The sequence below is a fragment of the Ambystoma mexicanum genome, chromosome 10 (assembly GCF_040938575.1).
Source record: "Ambystoma mexicanum isolate Mex_15411 chromosome 10, UKY_AmexF1_1, whole genome shotgun sequence".
In the NCBI taxonomy this organism is placed as follows: Eukaryota; Metazoa; Chordata; class Amphibia; order Caudata; family Ambystomatidae; genus Ambystoma; species Ambystoma mexicanum.
In genome coordinates this window covers 1,175,441,971-1,175,456,335 of record NC_090932.1, presented here as the reverse complement: position 1 = coordinate 1,175,456,335, position 14,365 = coordinate 1,175,441,971, and the positions used below count along the sequence as shown (strand labels likewise).

Sequence of the window (14,365 nt, the reverse complement as noted above, 5' to 3'; positions counted from 1 at the left end):
ACTGTAGCACGTTATTTGTCCTCTTCGAATCATGTATTTCCATTGAAATGGCGGAATCTAGTATTGAACACAATGGGCGAGGCTGACATTTCATTACAGCTTCTGCTTGAAAACCCAGTCCGTGCTAAGACTAAGTTCAATCGCTGGGTGTGGATACAAAATAATGATTTCTGTTCAAAATTTAAAGATTTCAATAGTAACTTCTTTGCAATTAAGCGTTTGGGCCAAGTGGCAGGTTATTTGTTAAAATGTCCTTCTGGGCATGTACAAAATCAATTTTTACGACTCAGACTTAACCTATGGTCCACTAGGGAAGTTTTGGTGAGGCAAAAAATCATTTCTGCTGATTTAAATTTTTGTCGGTTTTGTGAATCTTGTACTGAGAATTAAACCCTCCAGCATTTGATAATATCGTGTCCTAATTTGAAGGAAATGCAAGTTAAATTTTTTAGTGATTTGTTGAAACTGCAAGAGGAAATGGATGGAAATCAGATATGGAGTATTTTATGCAACACCACAAGATTTTCGGTGATAAAAGCTCTTGTGCACTACTTGGAACTCATTCCCGCTGCTGAAATTAACTTGTAAAAATAATCTGGAAATATGAGTTCCCCTGGCGAATATTCAAACTTATGTTGTGCGCTTGAGAATGAAATGTATAATGTATAATTTTATAATTGTCAAGTTCCTAAATTTTATAATGTTTTAGTATGCGCTCACATATCTGTTGTACATCGTTTGAATATTTCTTGTTTTCCTCATGTTCTTATCTTATTTGTTTTAATTGTTCTTCAAGTTGGAAGGTAAAATTGTTTTATCATTTGAAAAGTTGATTTACTCAGCTATAGCAATTAAAAAATAAAATAAAAAAAATAGTCTGTAAGCAGTTCTGTATGTGATGTTAGCATTAAATCATAGAAATAAGTGCAGAGTGTTATTGCAGTACACTGTATGGTTTGTGCAGGAAAAGAGGGCGGGGGTGTAGATAGGATTATGAAATGTAGAAAAAAGCAAAGCCGGTACATGGGGAATCATTTGAGGATGTTAAACTTCAAGGTCTCGTGGATTGATCCATTTCAAACTGTGAGCAATGGGTAGAGTTTGTTTGACAGTGACGTTCAGGAAAGATCCTTTAGCATGGAAAAGCACTGGGCTAGTGAAGGAAAAATGTGTCTTGTATATTTTTGCCAAATCAAGTTTAGTTGTTGAACACTGGGGAATTCTGGCTTTGTTAACTGTGGCTTAGCATTTAAGGTCCAACATTCGTCAGAGAGTAGCTGGTGACCTTCCTATTTCACTTGCAAAGTATCTAAATAACATTTATTGACACTCCTCACCTGTAAAGCAGGAAACAAGCCAGAGATCCCACCTACGATCGGCCTCCTCCCCATCCCTTAATGCAGCTTCAAAAGATGGGCAGCATGACTTTGGTGCATTGAAGATGCTTCGACAACTGCAGGGCCGTGTCCGTGAGCTCCGGGCAGAGAGTACAGTTTGCCATGGTGGGAGTATTGAGGACCTGAGCACTCTAAGAGGAGATTTCGCCAACTCGTACAGAGACAAGGTAAGTGCAACAATAACAGAAAATGTATTTCAAACTATTTTAAGAACAGAAGTTTGCTACAGATAAGGAGTAGCCAGAGGATTAAAATGTATACACTCCAGCTGTGCTGATGTCCACATTGTGGCAAGGAGCACCCCATGGCTGATAATCTTCTTTGCAAAAGATATATTCCCCAGACTTAAAACACTCAACCGCAATACTTACATCTGGCTCTAAAATCCTGTTCAACTAGCCGAAGAAAGTTCTTCAAATTGACCTAGAGTGGCAAAAATCCAACCCCTAAATGCTCATATGTGTTCCCTAGAATGCGATATATTTGGGATTTGTTAAAGATGCACTGCCCCAAAAAGGACTGTTCTGGACATAAAAGTGCAGATGACAAACAGATTATAATACAAAGGTTGATATTTGATGCTTTGTGAAAAGTATCCCGTCAGTAACTCTGATAAGAAGCTGTTCAAAAGATGGATTTTCAGAATCAAACCTGGGGATAGATTCTGAGAGGCCTCAAAATTCTGGTGAATAGGGAAATACATTAATGACTAGTGTGGCGAACCAGGCGAAACAGAAGAACCACTTGGACCACCGACTGACATTTTAGTAGGGTCTTTATTTAAAAGTAAATGAGAACTCCTAACTTTCCCTATGTCTTTGAGGGAAGTTCCCTAACTAAAACTAATGGTGCTCATCAAAGTAAACAGTCTTAGGTCCAAAATCCTATCCAAGTACACTGGCCCTTCCCCTTAGGAAAACTGAACTAAAAAGAGAGACCAGAGCAATGACCTGGTTCTTTGGCTTCTGCCTGGCCCATTCACTTTAGTGCTCTGTTGACAGTTACCAGTTCGTTATTATCAAACAAAAACCAAGTTCACAGCTGTCTCGTAGACTTTGCTAGTCCAAATAAAAGTTCCTCCTTGTGGGTCCCTCTATCTCGTGAAAACAAGAGTTTCTCTCAAGACCTCTCCAGGGCTCCTTTTACCAGAGTTCTCTTTAGAACAGTTTGTTATGCTTCTGGGACTCCCCAAAGTACTACGGCATTCTAATAGACTTGAGTTCTCGCAATTCATGTAATTCAATTAAAAATCCTCTGCATTGTGCACAAGGCCTTCTGGAGCCTGGGGCCTCAACACCTTCAACTCTCTCTTCCTAAATATCTTCCTTCTTGAGCTCTTCGCTCATCCACCTTCAACTCCCTCAGGGTCAGTCGCTTCTCCAAGCAACAGGTTGGTGGTAGATCTTTCTTCGGCTGGGGCCTCCCTCTGGAACCATCTCTGGTTCCGGAAGCACCTCAAGACCATCCTCTTTGCTTCTGCTTTCTCTCCTCCTCTCCCCTGCTGAACTCCTGGCTGAAACTGAAACTGCACTGGTAACCTGGCTACCCACTCTTCTCGGGCCCAGGTCCCTTCCCCACCTGTTGCACACCCACACTGCCCCCCTGGCAACCCTTGCACCCGGGGGCTGTTTCTGTATCCCTACAGCCCCTTACCAGCTCTTGACACCTGATGTCTGCACTTACCCTTGCACTTGCCACCAGCTGGCCGCACTTCTTAGTTATTGTTTTTATTTATTTTACTGTTTATCCTATCTACTGCACTGCCCCTTCTCCTTTCCCCTTGCACTTTTCCCTTCCCCCTTCCCCTGCACTTGCGCGATCTCAATGTCACCTGGCCTAGTAAGATTGTTGTCTCTGTCTTCCTTCTGTTCCCCCTACCTTGCCTTGTCTCGCCTTGAAACACTTGTGTATAGGCATGTTATAAATGCCATATCATATCCTATCATAATTCCCACAGGGTGCTTGCCCACTCAGGATTTCTCAGGCTCCCGCAGCATCTTTGGTTTTCCCAACCTCAGCACACATTGTTCATATATAATTCACTCTGGTTCACATAGGGCGCTTGCCCATTCGCGTGTCTCGGTCTCTCCCGTAACCATCCTAGCTTTCCCAGCCTGGATTTGAAGTATCTGTACCTCTTTGCACCACCAGAAGAAACAGGTTTCTTCCTCCTTCTCTGACCTGGACTTCAGGGTCAGAGAAAACACCTGTCTTCCGACGTCTGGCTAGTGTTGGACTCACACTCCACGCTCCAGCAGGCTTTGCTCCTTTAGGACGTCTCCTCCAAAGGGCTTGTTTCTGCGTAGGTATCACACACACCCTTATGTAAGAGTCTCCTCTCCATTCGCAGTTTCTCGCCTGCTTAAGTACGTTATCCCGAACAACTAAGGTGTGCCCTTCTTCCTTGCCTTTGGCGCTCTGATGAAATCCAACCAACAGGATTGAACGGTTGACACGGTTTGGTGTAGTCAAAGAAGGAATGAAAGTATGTTGCACAAGTCCCATGTATACAGACAATATATTCCGGTCTGGGAGGCTGGGAGTCCCTGTCCCCAAGAGGAGAGTCACTCTCAGTGAGGTCCCACTTGCCCAGACCACCAGGGAGTGTCTTGCGGAGCGGGTTCACCTCCCTAGCCTCACAGGGGGTGGCTCTCCTCTGGGTAGAAGGGAGGAATTGACCAGATTCGTCACACTAACCAAACTCTATATATTAGAGTTATACGCAGGAGGGTGCGACAGTGACAAAAGGGTTTAATTAAACACAGACAGAGCCCTTTTTTTATAACCACATCTCACTGGCGTAACAGGGGCCCCCGCAGCCCCTGCAGTGCGGGGGCCCCCGCTAGCCCATGTCCTGAGAGGGGGCCCCACTTCTGTAACAGAAATAATGTCTTTATGAAGACAGAGTGACTGCAAAAAGAAACTTTCTTTTTGAAGTCTGAGGGCTACCCCTACCCCATGTCATGGGATGGGGAGCCCTATGACTTCAAAAAGAAATAGTTTATTTTTGAAGCCACTCTGCCTTCATATAGAAATGATTTCCATTATGGTTCGGGCCTTAACATAAATAATTTCTTTATGAAGTCAGAGAAACAATCAGCCTCATTACAAGTTTGGCGGAAGCCTTGCTGGTAAAACCGGCAGGCTGCCGCCAAACCTGCGCTTTTTACCGGCACCCGCCAATGGGCAATTACTGGGTCAATGTGGCCTCGCCGGACCCGGTAATTGCCCATGGAAAAAAATGCTCCCCGTTCCCATTTGATACCCATAGGGTTCAATGGGAATGGGGAGCTTGGATGCACCGGCACCATTCAGAATGGTGCCGGTGCATCCGACATGCTCTGCTCGCGGGTGCCGGTACAGGCGGGAAGGCACCCGCGAGCCGAACACGTAGTTTGCCGGTCTGGTAACAACGGTACCGGCAAGCTTACTAGTACCATTGTTAACGCACCGGCAAACTTATACTGAGGCCCAATTTCTTTTTGAAGTAATCAGGCTCCCCTAACGCCTCAATGAACGCCTTTTGCGCTTTCACTCTTATCTGCCTCACTAGCACCGACCCCACCTTGTTTCCCTGTTCATAGAACCTCTGTCTGCTTCTCAGTAGGGTGCTCTACACCGCCCTGTTAGTTATCAGTCTGAGTTGGCCTCTCACATGCGCTAGTTTCTTAGCCACTTTAGGCGTCCCGCTTTCCTTATGCATAGACTCCAATCACCTAATCTTCCCCTCCAGTTTCCTCTCCACCTCCCTACTTTCCTCCCGCTTCTCCCATGATTCTGTCCCATCTCTCCCCTATGTTCCCCCCTCGTCCAACTGCTCCTTAAATAGACATTTCGCATTCTCTGTTGTCTAACTACCTGGTGTCTCAGGATATATTCTTCCAGCCTCCACCTCCCCATTCCATGCCTCAAATGCCCCTCCTCATTCTACCAAGATCATCGCGTGATCTGATACCGTCAGACTTCCTATCTGTGTCCTAGAGGTTGTTTGGATCACTCCTCTAGTTGCCCAGATATAATCAATACAAGAATATGACTTGTGAATGTGTGACTAGAAGGAGTAGTCCCTCTCTTCTGGGTGATAAATCATCCACATGTCACTGACCCCCTCTTCCTGGAATCTTCCCAACAAGAAATCGGACATTGTTCCCATTGCGGGCCCCTTTATCCCCCCGGATCTATCCCACACCTGGTCTGCCACCAAGTTAAAATCCCCCGCAATGATTAGCTCTCCCTCCCCGAATTTGCTCAATTCCTCCACAGACCTGAGTAGAAAGCCTTTCTGCCCTTGATTGGGGGCATACACTGATGCCAACGTGTACAGCTGTCCTCTCAATACACCGTTTATCATCACGCACCTTCCCTCCCCATCTCGTCTTACTCTTACCCCCTCCATTTGCACGGATCTATGCAACAGAATCGCTACACACGCCTTTTTGGTCGCTGCCATTGCGTGATACTGTGTGGGATGGATAGCTCCTATGTCTAAGGCGAGACTCGTCCCCTTTGGTCAGGTGTGTTTCTTGCACACACACTATCACTCGGTCTTCCTTATTTAGTTCCCTACAAATGGTGACCCTTTTGTTTGGGCTGTTCATTCCCCTTACATGGTCCCCACCCGTGGACCACAAACTGTTTTGCCCCACCCCTCCCCGCCTTCTCCTTTTTGTTTTACCTCTCACCAAACCATATTATAGTCCATATGGCCATTGTCAGTTCCCGACTCTCCATCCCGTTTTCTTTGAACTTTTTGTGTTCCATCCTAAGGCCTCTCGGCCAGGCACAGCACCCCTTTCTCCCAGGTGTCTGTTCGACTTGGCCCCAGATGCCTCTCCCTGGGTCATCACCAGCACCCTCAGACCTTCCTCCACCTGTGTGACAGTTCTCCCTTCATTGCCCATGCAGAATTGCAACCTTGCCGGGTAGAGCCACCTATACCTCATTTTTCTCTTGTGCAGTTCCTCCGTGAGTGGTCTAAATGCTCTTCTTCTTGCTAATGTTAGCTGAGAGAGGTCGTCATACACTTGAATTTCACATTCTCATACAACTATCTTCCCCTTCTTCCTTGCAGCTCCTTTAGTGCCACTTTGTCCTTATGTTTATGCAACTTCCCCAGTATGTCTCTGGGCCTTGTTCCCGGCTCCACTCTACGAATGCCTGTTCTGTGTACTCTGTCAATCGTCATAGTACGAGCATAATCCTCCTCCACCAGGGTTCCAAAAAGTTCTCGGATACAGGCTTTAGATCCGCCCCTTCCAAACCCTCCCTCAGGCCTTTAATGCGCACATTGTCCCAGCGGGACCTATTTTCTAAATCTTTGCATTTTTCTTCCAGGGCTCTAAGGCCTTCTTCCATGCCCTGAAGTTGCTGAGCCCAGTCTCACCCTCTTGCTTCCAATTCTGTTGTGTGTTGTTCCATCTCCAGAATCCTTTCCCCCAGTGAGTCCATGTCCTTCCTGTTCATTGTAATGGCCTGCGAGAGTTCCTCCCTAATGCTTGCCCCTTCTGCCTTAACAGTCTCCATAAACTCCCCTTTGAATTGAGCGAGCGCTGATAGGAGATCCTCTTTAGTGAGCACCATGTCCTCTTCTGTTCCACCCGTAGCCTTTCCGAAGGATAGCTTTGACTGAACGTGCACCCTGTGTTGTCCTTCCTTTTCCCGCTCTCCTGAGTTTGAGCTTTTCTTCTTGGGGCCCAATCGGCTTTCCTTTGCCCCATTCCCATGGGACCCCCCCCTCCGTGCTTCTCAGTGTTGAGCTCCTCTTGTATGTCCACTCCGCACCGGGTCAATTCAGCCTTGCACACCCCACTCCTCAGTTCACTGCAGGGATTGGGCCCCTGCACTTTGGAGTTGCTCACATCGCCACCCACACTCGCTCTTCTTTCTGGGGACCTTTCCCTCTTCAGCCCGTGATCCTCCACTGGGCCCTTCCAAGACCCTCCTGGGCTTCCTCCTCTTGTCCAGGGGTGCTCCGCGCTCTCTCTTCCTTGCTCGCTTTCTCTTCCGAGAGGCCCATTTACTCACCACTCCCCCTGCGAGGTGCCCTGCCGCTGGCCACCTCCAGACAGGGAATTCTCCCTGCCACTTCGTAGTTCTCTGCTTGTCCAGTCCTCCAGGCCTCTTTCCTAGGCCCAGCTCCACTCTTGGTGTGGGAGCCCACCCCCCAGACACACATTGGGGAGCCCCCCTCTCCTTACACAGGCCAGTCTCTCCTCTCCTCTCCCCTCAAGGGACTTTTGCTTGTCTGTGCCCCCTCCCCCTTAACTTCACAGGAGAGCGGCCTAGACGCTCAGGGGCTCTGTCTTTTCTGCTCGCTCTATCCAGGGTCTCTCTCCTCAGTCCTCCCTCACCTGCCGCCTGGAGTCCCTGTCTCACCGCTCAGCTCTGCCTCCACAGGGCAAGCGCCAGCCTGACCTCACGGCTCCCTCTCTCCCTCTCTCTCACTGGCGCTCGCTCCCTCGCGCCCGGGGTGCCGCTCCGCTCTGCCACTTCCAGCTCCCCCTCCGAGTCACTGCAACGTCCTCGTTTCCCACGGTTTTCACCACACAACCGGGGGGGCAGGACAACTCACCGGACAGACTGTCCTCGCCTACCGGGCATCCCGCTTCTCACCCTCCGCGCTCCAGCAGGACCCCTGCTTCGGGTCCCACTCGACGCAACCACTCCACAGCCCTCCTTGTGGGTCCGCCGCCTCCTCCTCCTTTAGTCAGGTTCGCCCGCCATTTTCTCCAGCCGGCACTCGCGGCTCCCACGCTCCAATCTCTCTCGCTCCTGTGTCTTCCCTGGGATGGAGCACTCTCCCGGTATTCCCTACGCTCCTTATTTGGTTTGGCACACAGTTGGACTCATTCAGTGAGTTTATAACTGTTCCACAGTGGTTCGGGACGGAGCTCTGCAGTTCTGGATCCACCTAGACCGCCATCTTGACCACGCCCCCCAGACAGAGCACTCTTAATAACACAAGTTAGGCAGTATGTATGAAAATGCAATTATTTAGACTTGAGACAAACTCTTAGCAATCAAAAACGGGTTTTACACTACAACAATCACTACTATTATATACACATTCAATTTTGGGGTGCTCTGACTTAAGAGCACTAACACCTTACTTTATACACAGTTACAACAATCTGAGCAACTGCAGTGTAGCAAGACAAGTGAAATAAAAACAAGGTACATCATAACGGGATTAGAGAACTAATATGTAGGAGAGAACAAATCAAATAAGGTAGCAGACCTTGAATTATGCTTCCTGAGCTACAACAAAGAGTGCCTAGTGCCCTTAGAGTCCCAGGTCCCACGGCAGTCCGTTTCAGAAGGCTAAGAACCTTCTTAAGAGTCTGAACAAGAGTTGGCAAAGCCAACAGGCAGTTTGTAAATGTTTCATAGTAGTAGAACAAATGAAGAAAGTTTCTTAGCATTCGCTCTCCCAATCCAACCACCTTAGGGGAATCCCAGGGAAGGTTCCTTGACTAGAACTCCACTGTTCACGAACAGGCAAGGGAGAGCTAGTGCAAGGACATTATGCCTGTTAAACCCTATGGAGATTGGAGAGGGGGTGGAGGGGATTAGGAACAGGTATGTTTACAAACACCCTGGATTCCGATTTAGGCTGGAATCACTTTGGCAACTCTCTATGCCTTGGTTCTGTTCAAGGAGGTTCAGGGATCTCAGTGCAGAGTTTACTTTCTACAACTGGATTTTAAGTCTGGCTAGTCGATGGGGCACCTCTCTCGCAGAAGGACCACCACATTGTCGACTACCTTAGAGGACCCCCAGGACACGATGCAGGCAGAGAGCAGTGATGGCAACTTGAAGAAAATGCCAGAAGGTGGCCCTCATCGCAGAAACAAAGAAGCTTGTACTGCAAGGTCCCTCTTCATGCTGGAGAGCTGCAACTGTAGGGGGCGGCTACTTGTTTCACAAGTTGAGGGTCTGCTGTTTCCCAAGTACGAATCCGCTGTGATGACCAATGCAGCGAGGTAGCCCACGAGGAAGCTGCTCAGCCCACAGGATGGTTGTAGGATGCTTCTGAAGGCTTCCAAAAGCAGGATCCTCAAGCGGGGGTTAGAATTGGTTGTTCCCCCTGGTCCAGGGGTTGAAGCACTGATAAAGGCCTTCAGGAGATTAGCAAAGGAGAAGGGCTTCACATGGATGGTTGGAGACTCCATGCTGGTTGGCAGCAATGACGAGTTACGGGTCTTCAGCAGGATGTCCTAGTCATTGGGCTTTTGGCTCCAATGACAATCTACTGAATGGCTACAAGAGTCTCCCTTTTATCTAGGATTCGATCTGGAGTCCCCACCAATGGTTAGGATCTGCACCATTCAAACTCTCAGCGGCTGTCCATTCATGGACAGCCTCTGGCCTGCACATCTGCCCAGCGACAGACACACTTTGGCATGGATGTTGGCCGGTGAGTGGCCAGTCCCAGTCCCTACATTGGCTACATACAGTGCTGCTTTTCCCAGGAAAGGGCTTACCCTATATGACACACCCGGCCCAGGGAGTGCAGGAAAAGGCCAAAATACAAGATGGCTAAAGGACAGTTAAAAACCTTGTTGCATGCCCATTTTATAGTATATGGTACTCTAAAAGCCAGTAAGCTGTAAAATGCAAAGGTAGACATGTTAAAGGAAACAAGGAAGAAAAAGGTCTGCTGCAACCAGCCAGTCTTGGGCACATTATGCAAGTAACCACTGTGAAGGCATCAGGAAGTAGACACAGACAGACAGGGAAAGTTTAGGCTACCGACGTGTATATAAAATCACAAAGAGGTTGGGATAAGGCCTATCTTGCCTATCTTGCCCTCTGCTAAGGTGGAGGTGGGTTCTCCCTACCTAACTGAAGCTAATGATAGTCATATGTATTTGTTCAAACTGTGTAGGGATGTCATCATCAAAATTTCTTTCATTTCTTGGTTGGAAAGGGTTTCTCCCTTCCCCAGGATTCCAAATAGTTAACTTTCAATCCAAATAGTTCACTTCCAATCACAAGGGGTTCCCTTCCCCAAGCCTCACTGTTTTCACAACATTACAATTCCTCTGGATTCTTTCCAGCTTTCAGGCGTTTTGGCCCTTTCATCAATATCATAAAGTTCAACTCTTTGAGCTCTCAATGTGCCAGCTTCCCTTGATATTGAGCCATAAACTTAGTCAAGTGGCTTTTCTTTAGTGGGGTGTAGGCAGTCTAGGCGCAGTTGATGGTCCATACGATCCACCCATTACAGTTCATGCAACCGAAACACACGATTCGCTTCTTTTCCACAGTTACACCACCACTGCTTCCGCTCAACAGTGGTATTGGACTTATATTCTTGCATTCCCTGTCAACACCTGTTTGCCACCATTCATTTGCTGGATTATCAACCTTCTCATAGGTTGGCCTCAGTTTCAACTTTAAACTTGTACAGTTCCTCTTTTCCTTATGGCTCTTGCCAATGCTTGCTTTTCTCAGCTTCTATAATTCACAGATCTTTATATTCATCACCAAAGTTTGCTTTCTTTAGTTTCTTACCATAATTCACTGTTCCTTTGTGTCAGGGAACACCTTTCTTTACTTCCCATTCGTGTGGCATTCACTCATTACTTTCCTTTGGTTCAGTATTCAAAACCTCAGTTCATTCACATCAAAACAATGTAACTGCAAATTCCCAGTTCACTCTTCTGCTGGGAGTTTGCACCCTGCTCACAGGCTTCTTATTCAACATAAAGTAAAGTTTGCTGCTTTTCTGGCCTTTCCACTGCCTTCTCAATTTGCATACAGTTCAGTATTCAGTATTCACAAACCGCTTCGTTCATCAAGCTTTCACCTTATCGTAGTCTTTGTGTTTTACATTTGGACCAGCAATCCCATAGCTCACTAGCAAGCGCTCCGACGTTCCTTCACAACGCGGCTCACACCACAGCGTCCCGAAGTCATTCAGCCTCACTTGACTCACTGGGTATACTGTCTTTGTGTACACTTCTCTGCTTCGATTGGTCCTTCGTGGCTGCCTATGTTCCCTGCTCGGCAAGCCCCTCCTCCCGAGTCTCCTACACCCCGGGCTACCGGATAGGAGGTCTCCGGTCGGCAGCCTGGCCCTGCCACCGGAGACCTTCCGACAACGCCAGCCACAGTCTGCTTACGGTGCAGCGACTCCAACGCACCTCAGCGCTTCAGACACATGTCTCTCTGCCTTCACCTCCGACTTCTCCGTCTACAAGTATTCCACAGGCGATTTTGATCTCCCCATTAGCCTCACCTGAGCGGGACATTTATACTGCCCTGTTTGCTTCAGGTGCCGGCCATTCACATTGATTTCACAACAATCTTGGTACTCGCCACCCCCCTGCCTCGTACCAGTCCAAGAGTGGTGTTTGTGTATGAGTTAATAAAGGATGAATGTAAGTTCCTATGTGGTCTCTTCCTCATCTCTTCCTCATCTCAGTACCTGAGTGGTATACATTGGAAGATGGTCTTCTAGCACAATAGCGAAGGGATTGGAAATATCCCATAAAAGCCTGGGGGATATTTGATTCCTGATTAAAGGGAAATGGGGGATACCGCGTCCCATCCAAGGGTGCCTCATTCCACTCCCCAAGTCTCCTCCTCCCAGGTGATCCTCCCTCGCATATCCACCCCCAGGGTCAGGATACGAAAGCAACAGCCTTTCCCTAGGCACCTGCAGGGAGGATATTTTGGGGAAAAAGTGAGGACACCCTCAGATTCCTTACACCACAAAGTTGCAAATAAAAGTTATAGGGACACAAACTATGCTTACTAAATAGAGAATCTCACAATGGAGATCACTGACAGCCATAAGGGGCTGATCAGTGCCCCTAAAACACAAAGGTTTAGCAAGGCAAGCCATGTAAAAAGGCTTCACATGCCTCAAAAAACGAGACTCGTTCAAAACAGCAAACATTTCAGAGGTTCTTAAATGTCTATGGAGCAAACACAGCAAAACAAGATATCCTAACATTTCGCAACTCTAAAAATGAATCCTTTTCTTCTCAATATGGTCCACATATCGGGTAATCTGGGAGTCAGTCTGTCATATGAATTAGTTATAAAGACAGGACTGCTTCTGGTTAGCTGAGTTGGATACTAATCCTGATGCTGCACATCCTCCAATGCTACGTGCACAAGTTTATTTAATTTATTTATTTTATTGTTTTTTTATATTGCGCTTAATACCGGAGTTCGGTTTCTAAGCGCGGATCCAGGTTTTAAACCTCTGTTGCTCTTGCTTCCAAGACCAGCACCCTGCCCCTGTGCTATCCTCCATTCACAAGCCAGTGTATAAGCCAGAACCTCATTTTGGAAACAATCGGGTGTGTTTCCGTTGTCAATCAGAGTACGGGGAACTTCAAAGTCGGGTATCTTCAGCTGCATTTCTATATAGAATCTTGACTGATCAGGTACACCCACGGCAGGCACCTTTATATCTTGTACAAGTCCCTTAAGCCTCCTCGGGCCCTCAGACTTCTCTTGAAAGAGCAGGTCATTCTTCGGGTCATGGGTGTATCCAGTGTCTGGAGCACCTTGCATCCTGTATGCAAACTTTTCTAGCCCGTCTGCTGCATGAGCACACTAACCAGCGTGTTGTTTCATACAGACTTCTGACTGTCTGACCACAGTCCCTGACAACCCAGTAGTGCTGGATGGTATCGGGCCTAAGGCAATTAGCTTGTTCAATTAGCTTGCTCCCTAACTAGGCATTGCAGGGACAATTGTGGCTATTTCAGATGTTCTAATGGGCCCACTTGAGATCCTTTTCGGCACTGGATGTATGGGTTCCATATTGCATTGTCAACTACCGTTATAGAGGCTGTTCCTTAGTGCAGTTGTCCTTTAAACCTTAAAAATGACACTGTATGCAAAAACGTTTTTTTCTGCACTACCATCGAATACATGCTGGTATATTTCCAAGAGACCCAATGATTCTATAGTTACCACAGAGCGGATCCCTGTGGGCTCTTCCTCAAGTTGAATGGACACATTTGCAAGTGATCTCTCCTTTGGGGTGTAAGATCCCCACCATCCCAGCATGGATGGCATTGGTCTTACTACCACCAAACCCAAGGGATGTGTTTCCCTCTGTACCCACTCCCTTTGCATTTACCACTATCAGTTTTGCTAATCTGGTTTTAATGGTTTTGGGGTTTAGCGGTTTCCGGCTATCTTCCTGTGTTTTGACGAGGCATTGCCTTTTCTGGTTCACCTTGTGTGCATTCCACTGTTCAGCAGGCACTGCTAGCAGCTTGGGACTGACTGTGGAACAGGGTTCCAAAATGTGCTATAGCATGACGAAGTTGTAAACCCCATCGTACGTATCCACCTTGTTCCCGTACAATTACCCATTCAAATGCCTCACTGCTTGAGTTAGCCAGATTTTCCAACTTATGTTTTCTTTCTTTCAAGAATCCACAAACATTCCTTATACTGAGTCAGAGTTTTTGCAACGTTTACACAAGTGCTTCTCTCATGCTGCTACATAGATTTATTTTGCTCATTCTCACTCTAGTCCACAATTGCTTCTCTTCTAATCTGAGATTGATGACTCAGTAAGTAGGCATCTGTATTCTGAGATTCTCATTGTGCAAAGTGCATACTAATCAAACAAGTCAAGTAGGATAATAAAATGTCAGAACCAGCAGCATCTACACCAACCATATATTTCTAAAGATGAGGACAGAGAGGGAGGAAAGTCTGCACTATTCCTAGTCAAAGTTGCCCTGCTTGGGTTGTTGACCTTTGCTGCTTCAATCGTTTAACTCAATCCGCTGAGCTCTTGCCTTCCATTGGATACTATCACCTCTGCAATTTCCTTGACTTTGAAATGTCCAGCCTGTAGACTGAGACTTCAGAAACCTATACCGGTGGTACTGCAAGGGCAAGCCCTGCATTCCTCCACCAGAAGTGATGGTGTGCAGGGTACATATGGCACTGTCTTCCTAAGCCCAACAGTTCCTATTCTGAAGCCA

At 47.2% G+C, this 14,365-nt stretch overlaps 1 protein-coding gene across 1 annotated transcript in view; it reads left to right on the top strand.

The window, feature by feature from the left end:
• The window catches only part of LOC138492142 (trichohyalin-like), a 782,601-nt gene that overhangs the window by 748,479 nt on the left and 19,757 nt on the right, over positions 1-14,365 (top strand). Inside the window, exon 26 of the mRNA XM_069619133.1 lies at positions 1,346-1,564. Within this exon, the coding sequence (XP_069475234.1) occupies positions 1,346-1,564 (219 nt within the window). The remainder of the gene's footprint in view (positions 1-1,345; positions 1,565-14,365) is intronic.